This window comes from Botrytis porri (assembly GCF_014898465.1).
Source record: "Botrytis porri strain MUCL 3234 chromosome Unknown BPOR_003, whole genome shotgun sequence".
Taxonomy (NCBI): domain Eukaryota; kingdom Fungi; phylum Ascomycota; class Leotiomycetes; order Helotiales; family Sclerotiniaceae; genus Botrytis; species Botrytis porri.
Window position 1 is genome coordinate 1876228 of NW_024066077.1, and position 25219 is coordinate 1901446.

A 25219-nucleotide genomic window follows, 5' to 3' on the forward strand; every position below is an offset into this window, starting at 1 on the left:
CAACAGAGCAGTGTATTAAGTATCCTTATTCAAAATGAACATTAGTCTATGATCATCTCGATCCACTCTGAATAATAACCCATCAATGTTACAATTCAATTTGTATAATAATACAGTCAATTGATGTTTTCGTTAGTTGTGATATCCCAAGTGCTTCCCTCATTTTGAATAGGTTGATTACATAGGTAGGATAGACTGAACATTGAAGAACATGTTATTGCCGGGCTGGAACGAAGCTATTCATGATCTGATTCGAAATGTGGAATACCTACCCACTATTTACAAGTTTGAATATAATTGATTGATTTTGTTGACATAGGTATTACGGTTCCTAAGAAGACTGCGAAGGTGCAGGAACCTCTATGTTGTACCAAACACTCTCTACATCACTCTCCTCAGGTGCATTTTCCTTTATCGCTTGCTGCTCTCTTATCCAGTTGTTTTCCCAATTCTCTCGTCGTGCCTTGAGCTTGTTGATTAAGAGCTTCATGGGCCCAACAGAATGTGGCGGATTTGTTAGCAAGTTCAAGCGCTCTTTATATTTGTCATCCAAGTCTCTCATTGCCGCTGGCGATGGGGTGAGCTGGAACAGAATAAGTTCTATAGTTTTTTAGTAAAAGTGGGTCTGCTAAATATATAAGAAGGACTTGCCCTAAATCGCTGCGATAAAATCTGCCAAATTATATATGAAAAGTTGGAAGAGACAAGATATGATGAAGAGTGGTAGAAATATCATACCGAGCAATACGTGTATCAGAGTTAGAAATATGGGTTCTCTGGATCTCGAGATGTTTGATGCCAGTAAGACTCGTCGGGCAGGGAGCTCAATACTAAAATAGTGAATCCAGAATAAAAGAGTCGATGTTCCAATTTTTGGGGTATTTCGCGCCGTGTCGAAGATACTCTCAAGTCGCTGAAGCTTTGTATGCTGAGGATCACCAAGATCAGTCATCGGTTTTGAATTTATCATCTCAGAAAACCCCGTTTTTATATAGACTGTAAATTATGGTAGCGTATTGAAAAAGAATATATGGTATCTTAAAACTAGCGCGATAATAGGAGTCTTCGTAATTTTCGTCTTCGAATAAAACCTGCTCCTTCGTGTTCTTATCGATCCGCCCCGAGACAAACCCATTGGAACTAAAACTTCCGAAAAGGACCTCGATAGATGATTCGACCAATTCAAATGAAGGCTCTGCATTAATTTTGTATACGTAAGTACCAATAAGTATAGCTAGAGCATAGCGAAGTGTATTGTCCCAGCTAGGGTCTCCATTATCTACATGATGTGGTTGCGAGTCAATGGTATTTTTCAACAGCTCAATAAATTGCGTCCCTTTCCATTCCATTCGGTCGATGTTATAGAAGAGCGCGGTATCCCGCGCATGAAACAAGAATCTGGATTCCTGCATGGATCTCGTAACTGCTAGCATTCTCTTGATGGACTGATAATTTTGATTGTGGACGGTGAATCGTTGTACAACTTCTCGCTGTACATTCGCGTAAGAGTACTTCTTTTTTAAAGGTGGCCTAAGCCGCCTCTCTAGCGCAATAATGATATGTTCTTAGATACCTCTCTCTGTATGTTTGGAATAGATCATGAGTTCGGCTAGCTTAAGAGCCCTGATAACCCAGACATGGTCATCTAGGCGAAAGATACGGAGATCCTCGCGTTGAGATCTAGGCCATACAAACTTGCCTCTCTCGTCGAGCTTATCTAGATGCGTTATTCAATTGCCATAGACCCGCTTGACGACCTTACGAGCAAGTTGCCACTCGTTCTTGGAGGAGTCTTTACTGTAACGATTGGCGAATTTTCCTGCTTTTATGATCTGAAATGCTGTGTTTTTAAGAAGGGTCTTTGATGGCTTAGGTTGGACCATTCGTCTGTAGACCGGTAATCTCCCATTGACCATGTATTCAAACTCAAAAAGTCCATCTTTTGACAAAGCTACACTGTTTACCCACATCAAATGTCCTTCACATACTTTTTTTATTCTCTCTCGAAGTGATAAAACGTATATTTCGTCAGGTGACTCGATTGATCGTAGATGAGAGTCCACTTGGAGAAGGAACAAAAACGCAAAGCTACAAATTTAACCATTAGCCTATAGAAATCGAGTGAACTCTTTGCAAAAAGAAAACTCACAGACTAGCTGAGACACAGAACCGATGAGTAGATATATCTCCACACGTTAAGGCTACAACAGGCGTGTTAATGCTACCTTGACACGAGGTAACGGGAATCGCACAGACAGTGAGAAGATGTTCCAAATGCCGTTGGAAGATGAAGTCAAAATTACTCTTGAGTGCATCCCACGCCGTAGATTCCTTAGGAGAGACATCGGATATGAACTCCCCGACGCTGAAAAGTGATAATGAACGATATTGTGTTAAATCAAACTCATTCGATAACAATCTACTGACATTCGCCTTATCTGCCTTCACCAAGAATTGTTTCCAGTCCTTCGAAACTTCTGCTGTTGAATATATCAACTTGTATGCAACAACAACCTCTGTAGTCTGGTTACTTTCAATGGTTAAATTCCATTCCTCATCCGAGCCGAATTTAATGGCAACGCCGTCAATAAATACAGACACGATCACTCCAATCGAATTATCGATTTTTTCAGCTTCAATATTAGAAGCTACCAGGCTATCATCCATTAACTCATGCAGCCAAATCCAGCTATAATTTCCCGGTCCGAAGAAGCTGTGTGTGCCCCATTCATGATAATCATGAGAGCGGTCCCATTCCTGATACTGGAAACTCCGAATTCATATGCCTTTCGAGAACACAATTTTTATTGATATTCTTCCAATGGCGAGATTAGTAAAATGTCACTGCTGTAAGACTACTTCATCATGCACCATCCATTGATTGTCGATTTTGGCCTTCTCGCTCTTATGCTCATACCGAGGCCACCTGCAGTGTACGTATTTCCGAACTAAATTATCTTCTAGAATCAAATCTGGGACATACACACCGTACGTCATTTTATCTCGATTGCGGGCTCGGGACATGTTATTTAAGTCATCCGCTCTGGTAGAACCGAAGTAGGGCTCAGATAAAGTTGCATGGTCTACACAAAACATGCCAGATTTTCCCAGGCCAAGATAAGTGCTGAATTGCATGAGTTGCCCACATGCATTCACTGTTGCTGTCGTTCTTCCATCTCCAAATGATGAGTAGCATTCATGGTCGGGATTTGACTCCCACATACTGCATTGTTCGTCCCCTGGTTCATAAAATGAGGAATCATGGGTTTCATCATTTGAGGTTCCTTTACCCGATATTAGTATAATTGAGGCAGTTGGAATGGTAACTGACGATGAGTGAATTTCCTGAATTCAGCATCTTCTAGGTCTGGCAGCCCGGTGATCCAAAAGTGCTTATGGGTAATTGTCTCTTCATCACCTTCCTCGTGCACCATATCCTCTTCTCGAGATTTTCCTTGGGACTTTTCAACCCTTTCACGTTCTTTTACGCCCTCTGCTGACAATTCTTGTGCTTCGTCTTCGTGATCCATCATAAACTAAAGCTGGAGTTTTCTGATGCCAAAACACGACGACGAAATAAACAATGAAGGAAGACAATAAGCCGCAGAATTACCTTGGCGCCTTTCTCCCGTCCCCATACATCAAGCTGACAAACAATACCTTGCCAGCATGAGAATCATTGGCGAGATTTACTAAAATGCTACGCAGCGCGGAGACATACCCTGCATAGCTGACACATTAATGCAACAGGGGAATCAATTGGTTCTTCGTATGAAGATAGGTTGCTGAGATGGTCAGGTCCAATATATGCATGCACGGGGCAGCACGTACTTTCACCCCATTTAAGCAAGAAGTGCGAAGACATCTTGATAATGATTGCAACAGCCTTGCAATTAGTGAAAGAGGTGAACGACACATTTATTTTGTGCGGCTCTCGATATTTATCGCATACCCAAATTTTAACACAAGTAAGCCCAATCTAGATGTCAAAAGGTTCGAGGAGAACCTTAGGGAATCTTTATAACATAGGTGCGTTGTGCTGACACATAACATAAGCCTCTTCCAAAGGGCAAAAGGGCGAATTTCTTCAATTTTTGGGATTTTTGGAATTGTTAAGCAAGCAAAAATTGATCAAGGAAGTACTAAAAATTTCTCAGTGAAAAGTGGGACATACATTCTACCTGCCCCCAAAACCTTTAGAATGCTTTTCAAAAGACCTCTCCTTATACTTCGGAAGAGGCACCAGGTGAGAGATCATCTACACAAGTCGCACTAAATCCAAAGCCGACCAGCATTAATCCCAAAGCTGATCGAAAAAAAAACACCTTACAATATATTGATTCGTATAATACAATAATTCTAGGCTTTCCCAAACTCTTATCAACCTCAGAAAGGAAAGTTTCTTGCTTGCCACGGGCACAAAATTTCTATCATTAAAGAATATAACCCATACTAATATCCCTTGCTTAGCATATGAGAGGTTCCAAGAACGAAAAGAGAACCTCGCACATTAAGACTGGTCCCAGCCAGTAAAAATATCGATCGGCGTTGTTGTTAAAAGCCTTTAGATGGCCTCATAGGTAGCATTAAGAGACCCTCGACTTTGAGATCGATCTAAGCCTGCCTTCAAAATGTCTATCAAATTCAACAATCAAATCACCTCAATGCGCCCAACTTCAGAAAAGAGAATACTTTTTGGTCTGCGATTTTATTCGCCCATCGCGACAATGTATTCTTCAAAAATACTCTAAAGCCACACTAGCGGCCCAGCTGAGCTAAGTTCCTATGAATTACGATGACAGCAAATTCAAAGAATGAAAGTACCCAACCAGTTCATGATTCAACTCACATTCTTCCCGACATTCACATCTCATACCATCACACCATCCCTCACTAACGGATCTGTTTAAAACTTTGATTATCTATCATACAGCATATAAAACACACCTTACCCAAGCTACCCCAGTTTTTGCCACCTAAAAAATAGAGGCGAGAGAGACTACTAGATACCTTAGTAAGTCCAATGCTTCACTCCGCTTGTAGAATCCATGCCAGCTTCCGCAAATGAATCCATGACAGCCACGTGGTTGAAGAAATTCAAGCCTTTGAGATTTACCAAAGGAACGAAAAAATAAAAAACTGAAAAGAGAATGTCGTTACGAAACCCATTCCCAAACTCCTCCCATATCCAGCCCCATCTTTGAAAAACAAATGCCTTCTGAACTTAATCAGCCATATCTACTTCGTTATCCACGGCTGCTGTGGCCGCCGCCGCAGTAGGTGCTGCTGATGTAGCTCCAGAGACGACATTGCCACTGCCAGCAGCCTGTGTTGAGGGAAGAACACCCTCATTGACCCATTTTCTAAATTCTTGATTGATCCTACTAACCTCTTCGTGGCTCTTTTCCTTCATCCATCGATTATTCATTCCAAATTTCTCATGAAATCTTTGATTTCTTGATTCTTCAACCTTCTTTAACCTTTGTCTAGCCTCACCTTCTTCACCACCGCCTAGAGCTTTGTCGGCATAAATGAAGTATTCCACACCGGGTTCCTTGTAGATGATCTTGTAACTATTGACGCAGATTCTGAGTGTTAAATCTTCGCCCCAGACAAGAGGTTTACGTTGATTAGAACCATCTTCAGAATCTGTATCTCCTGATGGTAAATTGCGGGTAAGGAGGCTCTTGCGTAGAAGTCTACGGGGCACGCCTTCGGTCGGTTCAATACGGACATAGGATGATGTATAATATTGCCAACGCTCTTTTCGTTGCATAATATCAAGATCGAATGTAGTTTCGTCTCGATGGACCCACTGTGATGTCGCTTCATTCTTTTTAGGGTACTAAAATTCTGTTAGTAGATACTTGGAAAAGGGAACCAAAAATTGCTTACCCATCTGATCAAGAATAATTCTGAGTCTTTGATGTATTTATCGGCTTGTTTCCGTAAATTAATCTCAATATTATACGATGTTTCTTTCGACTCTCTGTTGCGTAAAAATTGTTCAATGAGATCCGGAGTCTTCTCCTTGGCATCGGGAGATGAGCAGGTGGAGCCAAGGCGACAAAGAGTCTTAAGAAGGTCGGTTATGGTGTATATCTTCCATCCCGTCTGTAAGTAGTAACGTCGGAGGTAGTCTTGGTATTTAGTGTCATCATATTCGCTCTTGATAAATTTTTCGACAATGCTCAGGACTTTTGAAAAGCAAGACTCGCCATCTTCGATACTAGTGAAGTCATCGGTCCTGTCGCTTAGCAAACCAATTTGTTTTGCAGGTTTGCCACTCTTTGCACGTTCCATCTCTGCTCTTGCAGAGCTCTCTGCATCTTTAATGTCCTTGAGTCTTTGATAAAGAGTTTGGAAAACGCTGAAGAATACAAAAATGGTTTGGTTGCAGTACAGGTTATACCAATCACGTTGAAATGGTTGATCCGCTTTCATTTCCAAGTCGTCGGATTCAAGAGGTTTTGTTCCTTGGACAGCGACTGCACCTGGCACAGCAGCCCAACGCTCGTTAGTGACTTCGGTGATAACTCTGTCATCGGCTGCTTCGTTAACTTCCTCATCCATGTTAGAATCAACATCTGGTGTAGATTCTTTACTGCCAGTAGCGCTGTCTTCCTTCTGTCCCCGACCTCTTGTGCCATTGCGACCTTTATCAAGTACTCCTCGTCGCAGGTCTGCCTTTTTCCCATTGACTGGTCGCCTGCCTCGCCCATTAGAAAGCTCGGCCGGGGCAATATCTTCATAATCGTCATCAGGAGTTCCACGATCAATGTCAGCTGTGTGAAGCGCAACAAGATCCTCAGGTAAGTCAAAGAATGTAGAAACAAACTTCTCGAAGAAATCAGAAATGCGTCGACGCTCGGAGCTACTGTGCTGGCTTGCATTGCAGGTATAGACAATCATGATGTGTAAAAGCTGGCAGATGACCTCTTGATCAGTAAATTGATAGGAGTACTGATATTTTGGTGTGGGGCCTCTTGAACTTCTGAGGCGTCGTTGTTCTTCGTGCTTGGTTTTAATGGAATCCACCAAATGCTTTGCAGCAAAATGTTTCTTGTCGGCTTGCTTGACGTGAATGCCCATGTGATCAAGACTTTTCAGGTACATAACACCACCTTGTGCACCCCAGACAGGATTCCATTCACGCTGATACTTGGATTAGCGATGCTACATTGCTGGGATATAGGATACTTACTCTGGTAAAGGTCCATTCTTCATCCTTCTGCTTAAGTCGTGCTAAAATTACAGGTAATACAGCGCAAGGATCTTGAATTAGATCGGTAACAACCTGTGGACCTTTCTCTGCACCGTAAATCTTTTTCAATACACGCTTGTATATAGCTTGGTTTGGACCAGCAGTGTTAGGCATGCGGAAGTTCTGTCTCTCAGCTGGATCCATGGCAACGATCTGCTGTGCGATTGGTTCAAGAAGTTGTATTACTTTGGCGTTACATTCAATGTTGAAATCGTAATCGTGACGTTCTTCTTCAATACGGTGAAGACCTTCCTCGAAAATATTCTTTCGATGAGCTACAAAGCCCGAATCTTCTGATGCCCATGTAGGATGTGAAGCCCAGTCATCGTTAAGAACGGCTTGGCACATCTCATCTCGACCACTGCAAGGCTTCAATCGTTCCTATCGTTGGTATTAGCAAAGGGCTCTGATCTGATAAACATATTCACTTTCTGGGAAATGATGAATGAATAGTTTGAAGCTAGAAGTATATGGGGAGAGGAAAACTTGCTCTTTTCGGTAACAAGCGATAACTTGGCCCCAAGCCTCGACAATTACTCAATGCAACTCTTCCTGTCGGAGCCTTTGGGCGATTGTCGATGATCTCGTCGACTCCTTCATAATTAACAAAGGCTTTGAACCAATTCATTAGATCCGCACTTCCACCAATAAAATTGTGAACTTTGAATACGAGGACGTTTCGATCTATCAAGTCTTGTGAGAAAAGGTTACAGAGCTTCAAAAACTCATTCATAGTGGACTTATTGCCAATATATTTCTTCACGCGATCGAAGAAAGCCAATTCTTCAGAACTCGCGGCAGACATCGATGCAGGAGGAAGTGGTTCGGGTACGATTGGCGTCAAGGTCGGAGATACCGCAGCTGCATCGGCAGCTTGTGGTTTACTGTTGTGATGGGTTTTCGATCGCTATACAAATCAAAGTATTAAGTAAATATCTCAATAAATAACAGGTTTTTAATAGAATAGCTTGAAGCCTAGATTACCTTATTGGGTTGTTGTTGGCCAGCGCCACGAACAGAGCCTTCTCCTCCATTACCCATTTGCGAATTGGTTCCTTGAGTAAGAGGCTTACGCTTTTTTTCTGTTTTGGCATTAGTAGATACAGGGATGGGAAAGTTTCCCATAATTGGGAGTTTGGGATCTCCTGTAGGACCTCTATTTCCAAGTTGAGCACTTTGAGAGGAATCTGGCATTGCCGTTGCTTCCTCCGCCGCCTCCTTAGCAGCTTTTGCGTGTGCGGCTGACTCGGGAAGAAATTGTTTGAAATCTTCAAGAAGATCTGGCGCCGTACCAAACAAGGTGGTTACTTGACTATAAACGTCCTGAATAGGTTTAGATTCGCGTTGGTATGTTTGGAGAATTTCGAGAAATTGTTTATAGATTTCGGGTTTGTCTTGGAAACGGTTCTAGAGTCAACAATAAGTATATTTTCAAAGACGATTGGTAGAATGATTATTAATTCATACCTTGATTTTGTTAACATAACTTATTGCATGATTAAACTCAACCGGACCACGCTTTTCCATGCCCGCTTGCGCACTGGAACCGTTCAGATTACCAGAGCTACCGCCCGGTGTTGGGGTTTGCGTGTTTCTTGGTGGTTGACCTAAAGTTGCACTGACAGCGTTAGTCAATTGAGAAACACCTCGCTGTTGTTGTTGATGAGCTGCGGCCGCGGCTGCGGCTGCTGCTGCTTGCGCCTGCGTTTGGGCGTCGTATGGTCCAATTTGCGCTTGACTGTGACCATAAGGAACCGCAGCGTTTTGGTGAGGTGGACTGAACACAGCTTCTGGACTTTCGATGCTATGCTGGGGTTGTTGCTGCCAATTTCCTGGACGTTGAGGATTGTAAAAGCCGTTTGCGCCGCTGCCGTGGCTAACCACAGTCTCACCAAGTACACGACCAGCTCCAGGAATTGATTGGACAGTTGTTCCCATTGGGGTTGTGACTCTAATTGTATTTGGATTGTTGTCTGCACCGCACTCAATTCTATATCCAGGTGGTAAAAATGTATTGAAGCCTTGAATTAAATTGGGATGGCCTGCAAAGAGTTCGGAAACCCGGTTGATAACACCAGGAGTATCGATTCTAAAAGTGAATCAAGAGTTAGAATTTGGATAGGACATGCTGTCGCAAAAAAATCCGATGTGCAAGGCTGATAAAGTAAATATAGCTTACGCTTGACTTTTGAAGTCTTTCATGATATCAAGAAACCGATTATAAACGTCAGGTTGATCTGAAAACTGAACTTTGACTTGGTCAAGATAACTAAGAGCATCCTACAAGAAATTAGACTTGAATAATAGCTTGGATACACCCAAACATTCAAGGGCAACAGAGGTAATTTTTGCTGAAAACTTACATTAAGAATTGGCTGTTGACCAACTTGTGTTAGACCAGCTGGCCCAGGTATTTGATGACCAGGTGTAACAGGTGTAAATGGCATCAACCTTGCGGCTGCTACTTCCTGTTGCGTCGTCTCTCGTGGAACTAGTTGTGGCCTGCCAAAGCCAACATCTGGAACCCCAAGTGGCACATTTGACTGGGGACCACCTGAACCACGGCTGAAGATAGGTTCGGAGCCAAATATGGATTGCTGAAGGGGTTGCTGCGCAGAGTTTTGAGCATGATGTTGCAAAGTGCGTGCTGCATCATTGTGAAGCGGTCCTCCAAAGGCGTTTACAGGTCCGCTTGGAGCTCCTAATGGAGTACCATGGGTAGCAAGAATCCCTCCTGGACTGTGCATTGCTGTACTTGCCCGGTTTGCAACAGGTTGATGCAAGGGTATGCTACCGGTGTTGCTCTGATGAGGAGGTGCTGGTTGATATTGTTGTTCTCTGTGTTGCCGATCTCTTTCTTGCCTCTCAAGCTCGCGCTCGCGCTGCGCGGTGATTTCCTCCTGCTTATGCTGTAAAGCACGTTGTCTGAGTTGTTCTTCCATATCTCGATCTCGATCGAAATTTGGAGGGCCGTTGTGCGGTTGATTATTCATAACGTTTCGTTTCTAGTTGGCTGATTTGATTCTCGATTGATTCTCACGATAAGCCAACTTCGAAAAGTAGTAGATGTTAGCTCATTTGTAGATGAGGAGTTTTGTCATACAAATTACTAGCTCTAATTCTGATCATGTATGCGAAGTAAATCTTGACTCAACAATGAATGGGGAGGTACTGACCAAGTAGCTTGCAAGTACGCGCAAGGCTTTATGCTCCGGCGCAATGGAGTAAAAACCACTAATGCCGTTCCATAGAAGTGAATCTAATTTCCAGTATGATTCAGAGATATATCTCTATTGCAATAACTCACTGTCCCTCTAAATTCATCAATGAAAAAGAATAGCAAGCGAGATGTCGACACTGAGTTATGAGAATTTCCAAATGATCGCAATGATGATTTCCCTTAGCGTGCCGGCGATTACCGCTAATGCTTCAAGGCTGCGTAAAACTAGGACGGGAAGGCGAGGCTGTCAATTGTTTAGCAGGTAGGCCCACTGATAGTTGACATATCATATGTATTCACTGAAGCACATTCCATTCAATGTCATTGCAAGATCAAGCTATTATGGAGACACTATTGATCGATTCGATCCATGGATGATTCAATGAATGTTCTTTGACAATTTTCAGGGTGCGAATGATGTAATCATCATTATCTAATGCACGTGGGCATTTCGAAGACAAAATATTTATTATTATTATCATGATATGCGACGTCAAGGGCAAAGCCCCCTATATATGTGCCCAGTCGAATTCACCAACACCTTGAATTCCCGAGTTCAAGTAACGGCAATCTCTATGCATAGTTTCTCACATTCTTCAATATCCAGACTTGTCCGTTGTGAACGTCACCTGCAATGCTTGAGACCTCAATATCTCCAGGCTGCAACTACGAAATATGTCAGTAATAAGTATCGACTAAAATATATCATCATCCAACTCACTCGTTTAACTCCGTCCTTATTCTCCCACCAGACCTCATCTCCAACTAAAGTCTTAACTTTCTCCCCTTCCTTCCATGGACTCGCAGGAACAATGTGGGCTTCCACAAATCTCCGCAGATTCTTATGCGCTCTCTCTTCTCCATCTTCACCTTCATATGCATTGGCTCCAAGCTTATCATAATCTTCGGGATCTTCCCATGGCTTTTGAGGTAGAGCCATGATCGCGGAATTGACTGGGGCAAGAATGGTTGTATTTTGACCACCATCAGCAAATCGCTGACTTATAGGTGCTATATCTCTTGTAAATCCAGCGAATATATTGATACTTCGATCCTTGCCTAGAACATCTGATAGAACAATTGAATCACCTCCACCGATGGGATCAGAAGACGGTTCTGATTTAGGAGGCATCGCGGGACCAAGATTGTTGTCTGACATGGGTCCTTGAATATCTTTACCTGAAATCGTAGCAGCAAAGAATACTGTCAGAAGGAATGATACTGAGGACGTGTATTTCATCTTATTATTATTGTTATTGATGGGTTTCGTAATTTTACCCAAATCTTGATATCTTGATATGGAAATGCGGGATGACGAATCAAGAGAGATCGTCTCCGCCCGCTGTTAGGGATAAATATGAAAGGTGCGAATGGATCAATATATAAGCTAGATCCAAACACACCAATTAGCAGAGCAAGCACGTGATCAGGCATCTTTCTTCGATGTTAACCAATATCACACGGCAGCAGTGGAATATTATAGCTACTCCCATCAATTTGTATCATCGGCGTTCACAAAAGCCAGTGAAGCCTGAGTTATCTATAAAGTAACTTTGAAAGTGAGCCCCAGTACTCTGAAACCTCAAGATGCAAGAATGTCCAGACCACACCGATTTTCTACAAAATAGCCTAACTCGCCTAGTAAAATTTGAATGGAACCTGAAGTATTTGGAGTCACTGAGACGACCTTACAGAAGTTACGGTTAGCTTCATGTATGGTTAATCCCAAGTACCGCTACGCATATGTACATCAATTGAATTGGAACTGACAAGTAAAGTGGTAAAGTAAATAACAACCTGCACCTCTTTGACTGTACCCCTTTAACAGTGAAACTAGGCTTAGTCAACTACTCGGGTATTCTCAAACCTAGCACGATACAAGTTCTTTCACATGTTAATAACTCTTTCCATCAAAATTTCATCGATATTCCTGCTGAAAGGAATGAAATGACCTGAGATCAAATCATCTGATGCATTGAAAACCTGGAGTAACCTTAACATTGATTTTGTGGGGCTTAGCTCCTACCGGCTTTCACATGCTCAATACCCGCCTCTTCTCTTTGTATTATTGTTATTCTGACTCGTGATATCGTTACAGGCTGATTTCAAACAATGTCTAAGTATCCGAGTGTCACGAACGTTATGAGAACGAATACGTCTATCTAAAGGTCCTAACATTATGTTCCTGCTTTCATTTTTGACTTCGGACTCTATTGGACAACTTCAAGCTCAAACTATATTGAACCCCATCAAATGATTGTATCAACACCGTTTCCGGAAATTTCGACTGTCCAATCCCCATAATTTTTCCCCAGTTCCGTGTGCTGACGTAAATATTTGAGAGTATACGAGCGAATCAGAAACTTACTTTTCTTGCTTAGCACCTTAGCTCCAAGCTAAAACTTAGACCCGTAATGCCTCGGCACCCATTCCAGCGGAGAGACGAGAGTGCTATTACATTTAACACAAAACCCCCAACAACCCATTCTCTAAGACCCTTTCCATTATTTATCCTCTAAACTCTCTTTCTCAAGACTTTTGTTACCCTCTCATCATCTTCTCTACATACAATTCTAGTTAAAATGGCACCTAGAGTAATTGTCGTTGGCGGTGGGCGTATGTTTGATTACCTTTGTCCCTCAAAAGTGTATTGAAGCTAATATTGACTTTAGTGTCTGGCTTGAGTGCTGCACATACCATTTACCTGGCTGGTGGCAACGTCGTTGTTCTAGATAAACAAGGTAAGTTTAACTCGCGATAGTGTTTGATACACTTCACATCACTTTCGACCAAAGATCGGTCTGCATTGCTGGAAGACGCTTTGCGCCACTCTTCCATGTTTGATCATCAAACGGATGCTGACTGCTACACATAGCCTTCTTTGGTGGAAACTCGACAAGTAAGTTAAACAGTTCTTGATTCGCAAATAGTTTGCTAATGTGTAAATAGAGGCTACCTCCGGTATTAATGGAGCACTTACTCGAACTCAAGTCGATCAAAAGATTCAAGACAGTGTAAAGCAATTCTATGATGACACACTGAAATCGGCAAGAGATAAGGCAAGACCGGATTTGATCAAGGTTTTGACATACAAGTCTGCTGCCGCTGTTGAATGGCTTCAAGATGTATTCGGATTAGATTTGACTCTCGTATCACGATTAGGGCAAGCAAAGACTACATAAACATTAACTGCTCAAACATTTACTAATTGACTCAGTGGTCACTCACAGCCAAGAACTCACCGTGGACACGATGCGAAATTCCCCGGCATGGCCATTACGTATGCTTTAATGCAAAGGCTAGAGGAGCTCGCGGAAACCGAACCCGAACGTGTACAAATTATCAAGAAGGCACGAGTTACAGGACTGAAAAAGGAAGGAAACAAGATTAGCGGTGTCAATTATGAATTCGGCGGAGAACCTTCATTTGTTGAAGGTCCAGTTATTTTGGCCACTGGTGGTTACGCCGCCGATTTCACAGAAACATCTCTACTCAAAAAACACAGACCTGATACATATGACTTGGCATCTACCAACGGTGTCCACGCTACTGGTGATGGTCAAAAGATGGTTATGGCCATTGGTGGTAATGGAATCGATATGGACAAAGTTCAGGTACATCCAACTGGGCTTGTTGACCCTAAGGATCCTGGATCTAAGTGGAAGTTCTTGGCCGCTGAGGCCCTTCGTGGAGAGGGAGGTCTTCTATTGAATGGTGATGGTGATCGTTTCTGTGACGAACTTGGTCACAGAGATTACGTCTCTGGTGAAATGTGGAAAGAAAAGGACAAGGGGAAATTCCCAGTTCGTCTCATTCTTAACTCCAAGGCATCAAATGTCCTTGACTTCCACACTCGTCATTACTCTGGTCGTGGTCTCATGAAGAAGATGACTGGTAAGGAATTGGCAAAGGAGATTGGTTGTACACCAGATCATCTTCAAGGAACCTTCAAGAAATACAACAAAATTGCCGAAGGTAAAGAGAAGGATCCATATGGCAAGAAGTTTTTCCACAATGGACCTCTTGATATCGATGATGACTTCCACGTTGCTGTTATGGAGCCTGTTCTTCATTTCACCATGGGTGGTATCGAGATTAACGCAGATGCACAAATTCTTAACCAAGAAGGCAAACCATTTGAAGGTCTTTATGCCTGTGGTGAATTGGCAGGAGGTGTTCATGGTGCCAATCGTCTTGGTGGATCATCTTTACTTGGTTGTGTTGTCTACGGACGTGTCGCAGGTGATTCTGCTAGCAATTACCTTTTCCAAAATGCTCTCAAGGGTAATCTTGGTCCTGCATCACGTCTTGGTCAAATTTCCCTTCACATTGATCCATCACAACCTGGCAAGATCTCCGTTGAGTGGGATAGCCAATCTTCTGGTAGTGGCGACAAAGTAGCTCAACAATCCCAAACATCAGCTGGTCCAGTCATGAAAAATGGAGCAGACTCCTCTGATCCAGGGAAAGTTAGCAAGCCAACTAAACCATCCGAATTCAAGATTCCAGAAAAGGAATTTACAATGGATGAAGTAGCCAAACATAACAAGAAAGAAGATTTATGGGTTGTGGTTAAGGGTGTCGTTATGGATGTATCGGATTGGTTAGATGAACATCCAGGTGGACCACAAGCTCTCATGAACTTCATGGGTAGAGATGCTACTGAGGAATTTGAGATGCTTCATGATGATGAAGTCATTCCGAAGTATGCTGCCAGTCAGGTTATTGGAAGAGTTAAGGGTGTCACACCTACTTTGGAACTATGAGTTCAGTTGAATAGGGTTGAGACTTGAGACTTGAGGAAATGACTTGTTATGGGATGTATTACGGTGAATGGAGATATGGGGTTTTGGCTTAGGTTTTGGCTTCATGATAAGATGGATCATTATTCTCATTTAAGAAATTGTATTGTATTATTGATATAAAGACAAGATGAGATGAGATGATATTTCTAATCTGATTGGATAGTTTACGTTTCGTTGGGTATTTGCATATTGTATTCCTGTGATTGCTAGCTTCTGAATCAACTCGTGACTTTAAAGCTTTAACACTCACTCCACTCTTGCCTGACCTTGTAAAGAAATCAGTAAGTAATCACCCCAATTAATTCATCTGCATTTACAACGAAAGCCCGAGAGCGATCCACTCGAATGTATGCACACATGCAAATGATGTATTAATGACTAGGTAGGTATTAGGTAAGGTCTAAAGGACCGATTAGCTCGAGGTATGGGGTTGGAAGTGGGAAGCGGAAAGGGGAAAGTGGATGGGAGTATGCAGTACGGAATATGGATTATGGGGTGTATGTAGGTGGAATTGGGGATGAGGAAGGGGAATGAGGGGGTTGGGTTGGAATTGCAGTGGGTTGTGGAGAAATTGGTGAGTGGAATTGGGTTGGAGTATGGTGGTGGATGGATTTGGATGGATTTGGATTGGAGTGTGGAGAAATATGTACCCCGGATTATGTACCCCGCGATTTTGGATATTGGAGATTTTGGGGGATTGGGAAGGAAGATAGGTAGGTAGGTAGGTAGGGGGTAGAAAAGGGGAATTTGGAGATTGAATTTGGAGATTGAGTTGAGATGTGGTGAGAGGGGGGTTACTGGGTAGATTGTGTGATGTATGATGTATGATGTAGTGAGGGTTTTCGAAGTAGGTTGGGATTATTGGTATGGATGGATAGGTGAAAAATGGTGGGTGGGTTTGGGGGATGGGATGGATGGATTGGATGGGATGGGATATATGTAATGAATAGATGGTTATTGTGATGGCTTTGGAATGGTTCATTGGTCTGGAGCTTGGATTCTGGGGGTTGGATGGGATGGGATGGGATGGGATGGGATGTACAAGCGATGTGCTATGATAGAGAGGTGCGAAATGGGGAGGGAGGTCTACGTATGGATGAACGGGTATGAGAGAGAGAGAGAGAGAGATGTGAGGGATAGGCGGCTGGACTTTGTAATGTGGATACTATATATCGTGTTATACCACATGACATCTGTCTATCAGGAATCAGGATTTAGAAGTGAGGTGAGGTGAGGTTGTGGTGGGACTTTGGAAGTTGGATATTGGGTGTTGTGGATTTTGGGGTATGGGCTTGGGTACCTATGTACATGGATATGAATATAAATATATTCGAGAGATCTACTATGTATAAATTCACTACTGGGATGGAAATCGAAGTCTGGATTACAGAGGAGGAAATTGATACAAGTTGGTGATTCTTGGGAGATGAAGAACAGAAAGTGGAAAGTGGAAATTGGTAGGTGTGAAGAGATGATATAATATCATGTGGGAAGGCAGGTAGAGTGAATCTTGCATTATTCTCCTTTCCTATATGAAGTTTAACTCGCTCGTAGCTTGTGTGTTGTTAGCGACAGTGTGATTTAAGTGCATATGTACTTCTTGTTGATGTATATTGTATACTTTCTTCTATATTGTGCATTATGTACGAGGAGAAAGAGAAGGTTATTGGGCTGTAGCAAATACGCATTTGGAGGTGGTGTTAATGTTGGTATTGATGTTGGTGGTGTTGAGAGGGGTAATGAGATCCAGAGGGTTGGGAAGGAGTGTGGTTGGGGGATTTGGAGGTGGGTGAGGTAATGAGGATGAGGATGGGGATGGGGATGGGGATGGGGAAATTGTGCTTTGTTTTTCTGTGAGATCGATATTATAGGGTGCGGATGGAGGGGTTGAAGATAGAGATGGTTGCAATAGGTGGTTTGAATATTTGTATATATGTAAAGTAAGTAGATAGAAACGCCAAGCTCAGTATATATTGCAACGACTCGGTAGATTGAAAACCCGTTGATATGCTTCGACTTGAGTGTATGCAGCTACGAGCAAAGTGAAACCAAGAAAGAATATCAATCAAGTCCATCGATAAATACACACCCAGTATTCTCATCACAATGCAACAATAGACCTTTAATTTATTTTGGGGAAAAAGCAGTCATCAATCACAATACAGGAACTGATAACCCTCAAAATCCCGTATATCCCAAGCAAACATTCTAAAGAAGAAATCCCAATCAAAATCCCATATACTTTGTTTCCATAACTCAAGTTACACTACAGCAGCACAGCTTTCGTAGGTGCATGCATACCTAGTATATGCACCTATCCATCTATTCATTCATACATCATCGTATTAAGAAGTCTATCCACGCCAAGTTGAAAGGCTAGGAAGGTAACAGGGTGGAGTTGATAAATTTGCCCGCCTACATATCTACCTATCTATCTTGAGATTGTATGTGTAACGCACGCAGAGGAAGAGTGGAAAGCCGTCTTACTACATATATATATATACATGTGGTCTTGGTATGTCGAGGTATGGTGATTGGGCTGAGCTGATGGATTTGTATTTGGTGAATGGGTATGTATGTGTGTGTATTTGTATGTTACCCAAATGAGAGATTTCGGAGGGAGAAAATAGGGGGTTTAGCTTCTGTGTGCTTTTTTCTCTTTAAACATTTAGATGAGGTACTGGAATGATATGGTGATTTGATGATCGGATTGTATGTTTGTTTGTTAAAATAGTGTGGTGGGGTGAGGTAAAAGAAGTCATGGGAATTGAGACATGCTAGGTGAATGACTCTTGAGCCGCATGAAAAAGGTCAATAGGTATTCATCATACAACCATATAAACAGTACAAAATTAGAGATTTTCACGCAGGTTTACCTATTCATCAAAGAAAACGATGTTGAAGAAAAGATCGGAGTTAGCTTAAAGGATACCATTTCTTACATGACGAGATCTAATTACGTTCTTACTTCTCTTATACGAGTATAATTAAGTCTACTTGGAAATCCCGATACTACCTAGGTAGAAATGTCACCATCGTCGGATCCGAGAAACCAATGAGAGAGAAGGAAATGACTATCGGTGACCGAGAAATGAAACGAGAAGGCAGGCAAGAGAAGAGAAGAGATGAATGAGATGAGATGGGTTGTGCTATTCATAAAAGCCTAGAAAATCAGCCCCGATGAAATTGATACATTCGCGGAGTTATGGTAAACGTAACGTTGTATTGAGAACATGAGTGTTTGATTGGTTATATATTGAGGTTTCCACGATGGATTTTGGTAGAGGGGAGAGGAGAAGAGAGGAAATAAAAAAGAGAGAATTGGGTTGTGCGAAGTGTGCGAAGTGTGAGAAGTATATAAGTATAGTTATATTTAGTATGTCGATGTATTATGATTGATTGTTGATGCAGATGGAGTAGGGATGAATACTTTGTGAGGGGAAATGAAACAATAAGCTTTTTCATGTCTAGCGAAAGCGAAAGAGATTATCTACATACAGTATCTACGTGCTAATACTTTGTAGACTTACTATAACTTATTATATTCAATTCATCTCAATGGTCCACCATAATATCCAGTCATTAAAATAAATCTAGACCAATCGTTAAAAATTCCTTATATTTTCTTTTGAATGTCACGACTAGGTATGTAAGATCTTACTACCACTAGGTAAGCTCGAGGGAAGGGGCTCACGAATGGCTCGAATATAATATCTAGGCACCGAGTAACTTAGTAAACCTTGCTATCCGAGTCCCGAGTGCCGACCTACCTAGGTAGTGAGTGATGGGTAAACTTCACTCAATTTAATGCGACCGAGATATTCGCTATTATCATTATCACTGTCTGGGTGTCTATCAATGTCAGTGTCAGTGTCAGGATTCGCATTGGGATTATTAGTATTAGCATCAGTTTTAATTATTTCTTTTTACCATTTTCTTTGGGACTTTTCTTACCCAACCTTCACTCATAACACACTCACAATATACTCTTTCATTTTCACCCTTCACTCTTTTTACAGGACCCTCTCTCCGCACTTGTGACTCTTAACTTATGGCTCGGGTTCTGGTTTGAATTCTAATTCTAGTTCAACTTTAACTTTGATTTTAATACTAGGTAGGTAACTTGCCCTCCTAGAGACTTGGGACTTTTACTTTTCCAACCCTTTCTTTCCCTCCCCTTTCTTTCCCTCCCTCCCTTACAATTCTGAGTTATTTTGAAGCCTGAATTGTGACAGGTGAAAAATAAAGACGGAAAAAAATAAAACAGAGTAACCCATTTCTTTCTAGGGTGGCACACACTTGGAAACTCTTTTGCACTTACCATTTATTAGTGACTACTCTGTACATGCATTACCTACCACCATCCACCATCCACCATCCACCATCCACCACCATCCATCTATCCTATCACACTTCATTCAGCTTTCCCATTCATCTTGAAAAACAAAAAAAAACAAAAAAGAGCTAAAACCGCTATTATTTCGTTCCGTAAAAGGCTGGCCTGCTGGGGTCACACTCATTTCTTCCCCCCCCTTCACTTTCTCGCAAACCGAATCATAATCCCAGTCGTTCTTGTCATTCGATTCCTTCCAATTACTTCCCCAAGAAAAAGACGAATCCCTTTTCCCCCCAACACCCTAAATTCTAGGTCGAACATCCATCTTCATTCACTGTCAGCAGTCTTTTAGAGACGACCCCGATCCCATTCATTCACCTTTCAGACCATCCCCCTCCCTCCCGCTCTCTATCTCGTGCGCGCGCCCTGCCTCTCCATTACTATTCTCGATCTTTCAACCACGTGCTGAATTATACTGGACAAGGGAATGCTTCTCAGCTTGGCTATTTGCGGGAGATTATTCATCGTCCAATGGGCATGCCAATTTCTATCCACGAAAATCCGGTGATCATTATCGATCTCGACTTACTTCAAATCCATCCTCACATCCTCACATCCTCCAGCCTTCATTAATTCACCACGCCAACCTGTCGACCAATTCTATTACACCATGGTAATAGCCATGACCTGGCACAAGCCCGATAATGTTGCCGGCTCATCGGCGCCGGCCATCATGATAGGGTTGTTCGTCGCGACAGGAGGTCTCTTGTTTGGTTATGATACTGGGTGAGTAACTGGCGCGGGAAAACAATTCGAGACTCGATGAAAGCTGATCTATGGGATTCAAAGGACGATTTCTGGGGTAGTGGCAATGCGTGCCTTTCGCCAACAATTCTCAACTGGCTACCTTGATCCTTCCGACAAAGAATTATCCATATCGCCTAGTCAATCCGCTCAAATCGTTGCCATCTTGAGTGCCGGGACATTCTTCGGGGCATTACTCGCTGCGCCCATGGGTGATAAAATTGGTCGACGGATATCTCTCATCATTTCGGTTGGTATATTTTGCATTGGGGTGGCACTGCAGACTGCTGCAATGCAGATCCCGATGCTGATAGCTGGACGGTAGATAACAATGTTTCGAACATCTCATACAAAGAAGACTGACAATTCTATAGATTCTTTGCGGGCCTAGGCGTTGGAATTATATCTGTTCTCGTCCCTCTGTATCAATCAGAGATGTCACCGAAATGGATTCGCGGAACTCTTGTGTGCACATATCAACTCGCCATCACTTGTGGACTTCTTCTCGCCGCCGTCGTCAACATATTTACCCAAAGTATTGATGGGCCAAAGGCTTTTCGAATTCCTCTCGCAATACAATTCGTTTGGGCCGGCATTCTCTTCCTTGGCCTTGTTTTATTACCCGAAACACCTCGATATCTCATCAAACGTGGTCAACATCAGGCCGCTGCTTCATCTTTGAGTCGCCTTCGTCGCCTTGACATAACCCATCCTGCTTTGATAGAAGAATTGGCGGAAATTGAAGCGAACCATGAATATGAATTGAGTCTAGGTTCTTCATCATATAAAGATATTTTCTTAGGCTCGCCGCATCTAGGTCGTCGACTTCTAACCGGTTGTGTTCTACAAATGCTTCAGCAGTTGACTGGATGTGTAAGTACATTCTTTCCAGTGATAAATTAAATTACTAATAATTTGAATAGAACTTTATCTTCTACTAGTGAGTATTATTAACGTTACTCTGCGTGGTATCGTGTGCTCTCTTTGAAAATATGCAGTGACTGACGACTAGCTATTATAGTGGTACGACTTTCTTCAAGAATGTCGGAATTTCGTCACCTTACGTAATTCAACTTATTTCAAACATAGTCAACACTGTCTCAACCATTCCTGGAATGTTTCTAGTCGAATCATTAGGTCGTCGCCGTCTTCTTATGCTAGGTGCAGCAGGAATGGCAGTTTGTCATTTCTTGATTGCATCGGTGGGAACTGCAGCGCACGAAGAAGCGAGAGCAGTGAATCTAGTCATTATTGTATTCGTTTGCTTATTCATCTTCTTTTTTGCTTCATCCTGGGGACCAGTTGTTTGGGTCGTCACATCAGAAATCTTCCCATTGAAGGTTCGAGCCAAGTCCATGTCCATCTCCACCGCTTCCAATTGGCTTCTCAATTTCGCCATCGCTTACAGCGTTCCATATATGACTAGCAGCGGACCTGGTTATGCAAATCTTCAAGCAAAGATATTTTTTCTTTGGGCTTGCTTTTGTGTAATTGCGTTTGCATTCGTATGGGGAATGGTATACGAAACAAGCAAAATCAGCCTTGAGCAGATCGATGAGTTATATGAACGAGTCGAACATGCTTGGAATAGTAATGACTTTGAACCAAGTTGGAGTTTTCAAGAAATGCGAGATGGAGGCGCATCTGCAAGTGGAATCCAATTACAACTACAACTTGCTGATCAAGAAGAACCGAGGAGACGAACAGGTACAAGTGCAAGTGCGACGGGGAGCGAAGGTACTATGTCTGAGGAAGATAAAATCGTTGCAGGAATGGGAGATGTGGATTTGAGTTATTAATGACTTTTCGAGAGCTATTCAAGGCTTTGGGTATTTTAAATATTATGTTTCAAGCGACGGAGTTTATTGCTGTTGGAGTTCTATGGAATGGAATGGATGGATGGTAGGGATGGTTTGCGTATGGAATACGTATGGATTGCGAATGGTGTAGGGTGGGAAATCAAATATGGCTGGCCTTTGGGGTTGGGTTGGGAATTGTGATTGGGGATTTTTCTGGACGAATGGGTCTACAGTATCTACCGCAGGCGAAATTTGGGGAATGTTAAAGAATGGGGATGGGATGGGGTTTATACCTAATGCAATGCAAATGAGCATATATTGCCCAATAGCGATGTAGGGCGATATATATGATATATCGGATAGGAACTAGCTGACCAACTGAACCGGATCAGATATTATCTGAAATGGATCGATATGAGTTGGTCGAGCATGGGATGGAAGGTTCTTTGTGCGTGTATTTGAAAATGATTTGATGCTTGTGGGTGTAGTATGAAATGATAATTCTTTTTTATATCAAATCAAAATGATGGTATTCAGTGTTTAGTGCCTTGATTATATGTGTGTCGAGGTATTTGTTGATTTGAATGGAGATCCAATTGTTATTATTTTTATTTTTATTTTTCACATTACGGGGTTTTATTAGAACAAATCATTAACGATCAATACCTAGATATACAAATTCCTCCATTCATCCACGTCCCTTTTCCCTTTTTCCATTCTTCCATCAGCCCGCATACGAAGCTAACGGTTCATTGAATAGATCCCGCGTTTGGCGGTGCGCGTTTGAAGCATCGCGAGAGTGTTTAGATTTAGAGGTAGGGGTGGATTTGGGGTGGGGGTTGGGGTTGAGTTTGGATTCACTTCTCTCTAGAGAGTTCTGGCGTTGTTTGAGATTGGTGGTTAGATTGGGATTGGGATTGGGATTGGAGGTGCTTGATCGTGAGGGTGGAGGGGGAGGAGGCACGGAATGAGTACGGGGAGAGTGGAGTGGAGTGGAGTTTGGGGCGGAGATTGTTGGGAAGAGGAGAGGGATGGGGGGGGGGGTGTGGAAGGGTTCTTTTTATTTCGGGTGGGGATGTGGAGGTGGAATTGGATCTCAACCTAGAATGGGGAGGACCGCGGGATTGCGATCGGAGTTCAAAACTTTCGTGGTTAGTTCTTCTCTAGGACTAGGAGGAGTCTCTGAGGGTTTTATACTTTTTGTTTGGGCTTCTGAGAATTCTGGTACTGAGTTCGGTTCTGGTTTTTGTGGGGAGGGAGTGACATCTTGGGGGTGGGGGGTTGAGGAGGAGGATAATGCTAATTCTCTCAAACAATACATGTGACGTTTTGAACGCGCGAGATCTTGGCGGCCGCGCTCGTAGAGCTCGGGGATGTTGATGGGGGAGGGGTTGTCGGTGTTGGTGTTGGTGTTGGGGGGTATGTTCTTGTTACCTCGCTTTTTGGAGGGCGGAATACTCGTATTCATTGTCTGGAAGATTTGGGCGAGAAAGGTGGAGGGTGTGAAGTGCTGTGATGGCGAGTGTTAGTTGAGATGTGGATAGAAACGGAAATATTGGAAAAGAAATAAGGACCGGAGAAAGAAAGGAAAGAAAAGAAAAGGAGAGAAAAAAAACATACCGGATCACCCTTCTCCTTTGAACTCTCATACAAATCCACATGTTCCCGCCACAAAACTCCATCTTCCAGAATGGTGATGTTTTCCTCCCACCATTCGCATGGGATCGCGGGTTGATTGAGAAATGTATTCAGAATGATTGATACTAGCGGCGAAGTGGGGACTGGGGATTAGGGAATTTGACGGGAGCGGGTGCAGATGGATTGGGGGAAGAGTGTTGTGAAGTAGGGAGAGGGGAGAATGTGAGATATTTGCCACGGGTGTAGAGAATGTTGTCTTTTGTGATGAGGGAGTTGTGGGCCCAGGAGAAGAGGATGGGGGATTTTGAGGGGGGGGAGAGGAGGAGGGATTGGGATTGGGATTGGGGATTAGATAGAGACTGAATTTGTTGGGGCCGGAATGGTTGGTTCGTTTTAGGAGGGTATGGTTTGAGGTCTAGATCTAGGATTCTTGGGAGTTGCTGGGTTGGGGTTTGGTGGCTTGGAGGTGGATTTCGAAGTTGGGGTTGGAAGAGAGGGGGTGTTCGGGAGGAGTTGGTGGTTTGGGGTTGGAGCTGAAAGTAGATTTTAATGTGGATTTCTTGGTTTTGGTTTTGGGGGCTTTGAGATTGAGATTCTCGAGCCAGAGGAGGAAGAACGGGGGGAGAAATAACTATGGTTGATGAGTTTATATTAGTAGGTGAGGTGAGGTGAAGGAAACTTGGAGTTTATATTTTCTAAATGGGGGGGTCCCTTTGAGATGAATAGTCTATAGATATTGTATCATAACAGCATCATCATCATCATCATCTCACACCACACGGCAGTAACAAAAAAACATACCTCATCAACCGGAACTTCCCCCCTTCACCCACTCCCCAAACTCCCTCAACAATCTCCTCATCCGAATACTTTCCCTCACGACCCCAAATTCCTTTACTCTCCTCGTCACCTTTGCTTCTCCATCATCTGAATCGGGACAGTGCTCATAGATCTCCGGCGGGATATCCAGTTTCCGGAGTTGAAAATCGTAGAGTTCGCGTCGGGAGAATTTCGAGATGGAGGAGGAGGAGAGTCGTGATTCGAGAATCGCTTGCTGGTGGAATGAGATGGTGTACCAGGAGCTGGGTGATTGGAGGTAGATGGTCCAGGGGGTGGAGATGCCGGGCTGGGAGAGGTTTTGATGCGGTGTTTGCGTGTAGTGGAGGGTGCAGGTGGGGATTTCGGGGCGATGGAAGAGTTTCGTGTGGGTATGTGTGGGAGAAAGGGAAGGAAAGAGAGAGAGAGAAAGAGATACTTGAGTGTTGGGATGATGATTGTAATGGGCTTTTATTAATATTTGTACATGTCAAAGGTAAATTGACTACCAACATCTCATCTCATCTCATCTCGGTT

At 42.8% G+C, this 25219-nt stretch overlaps 6 protein-coding genes across 6 annotated transcripts; 2 read left to right on the forward strand and 4 right to left on the reverse strand.

Annotated features, from left to right (window-relative positions):
• Positions 1-331: 331 nt before the first annotated feature.
• EAF01_002616 (uncharacterized protein) lies at positions 332-3530 on the reverse strand (the record flags this gene model as incomplete). The annotated part of the gene is made up of 6 exons (XM_038910869.1): positions 332-600; positions 998-1490; positions 1746-2088; positions 2150-2689; positions 2984-3284; positions 3332-3530. 6 exons carry the CDS (start codon positions 3528-3530, stop codon positions 332-334), a joined length of 2145 nt encoding a protein of 714 aa, XP_038773791.1.
• A 1694-nt stretch (positions 3531-5224) lies between these two features.
• On the reverse strand, positions 5225-10257 carry EAF01_002617 (uncharacterized protein; the record flags this gene model as incomplete). The annotated part of the gene is made up of 8 exons (XM_038910870.1): positions 5225-5845; positions 5896-7155; positions 7205-7645; positions 7755-8171; positions 8249-8671; positions 8732-9353; positions 9444-9544; positions 9628-10257. 8 exons carry the CDS (start codon positions 10255-10257, stop codon positions 5225-5227), a joined length of 4515 nt encoding a protein of 1504 aa, XP_038773792.1.
• Positions 10258-11057: 800 nt separating this feature from the next.
• On the reverse strand, positions 11058-11724 carry EAF01_002618 (uncharacterized protein; the record flags this gene model as incomplete). The annotated part of the gene is made up of 2 exons (XM_038910871.1): positions 11058-11150; positions 11206-11724. The coding sequence occupies 2 exons, from the start codon at positions 11722-11724 to the stop codon at positions 11058-11060; spliced, it is 612 nt and encodes a 203-aa protein (XP_038773793.1).
• A 1342-nt stretch (positions 11725-13066) lies between these two features.
• Positions 13067-15250, forward strand: EAF01_002619 (uncharacterized protein; the record flags this gene model as incomplete). The annotated part of the gene is made up of 5 exons (XM_038910872.1): positions 13067-13100; positions 13157-13225; positions 13360-13383; positions 13434-13647; positions 13702-15250. 5 exons carry the CDS (start codon positions 13067-13069, stop codon positions 15248-15250), a joined length of 1890 nt encoding a protein of 629 aa, XP_038773794.1.
• Positions 15251-19097: 3847 nt separating this feature from the next.
• EAF01_002620 (uncharacterized protein) lies at positions 19098-22777 on the forward strand. Its single transcript, XM_038910873.1, has 5 exons — positions 19098-20411; positions 20475-20750; positions 20804-21302; positions 21353-21369; positions 21451-22777. Exons 1-5 carry the CDS (start codon positions 20296-20298, stop codon positions 22226-22228), a joined length of 1686 nt encoding a protein of 561 aa, XP_038773795.1. The 5' UTR covers positions 19098-20295; the 3' UTR covers positions 22229-22777.
• Positions 22778-22816: 39 nt separating this feature from the next.
• EAF01_002621 (uncharacterized protein) lies at positions 22817-25197 on the reverse strand (the record flags this gene model as incomplete). Its single annotated transcript, XM_038910874.1, has 4 exons — positions 22817-23738; positions 23849-24009; positions 24677-24992; positions 25192-25197. The coding sequence occupies 4 exons, from the start codon at positions 25195-25197 to the stop codon at positions 23325-23327; spliced, it is 897 nt and encodes a 298-aa protein (XP_038773796.1). The 3' UTR covers positions 22817-23324.
• Positions 25198-25219: the final 22 nt, after the last annotated feature.

Bases quoted from the DNA above. Each gene is read 5' to 3' on its own strand.
- EAF01_002620 (XM_038910873.1), top strand. From the start codon at position 20,296: ATGGTAATAGCCATGACCTGGCACAAGCCCGATAATGTTGCCGGCTCA. The intron at 20,412-20,474 runs GTGAGTAACTGG...TGGGATTCAAAG, and splicing joins TTGTTTGGTTATGATACTGG to GACGATTTCTGGGGTAGTGG. The intron at 20,751-20,803 runs GTAGATAACAAT...ACAATTCTATAG, and splicing joins CCGATGCTGATAGCTGGACG to ATTCTTTGCGGGCCTAGGCG.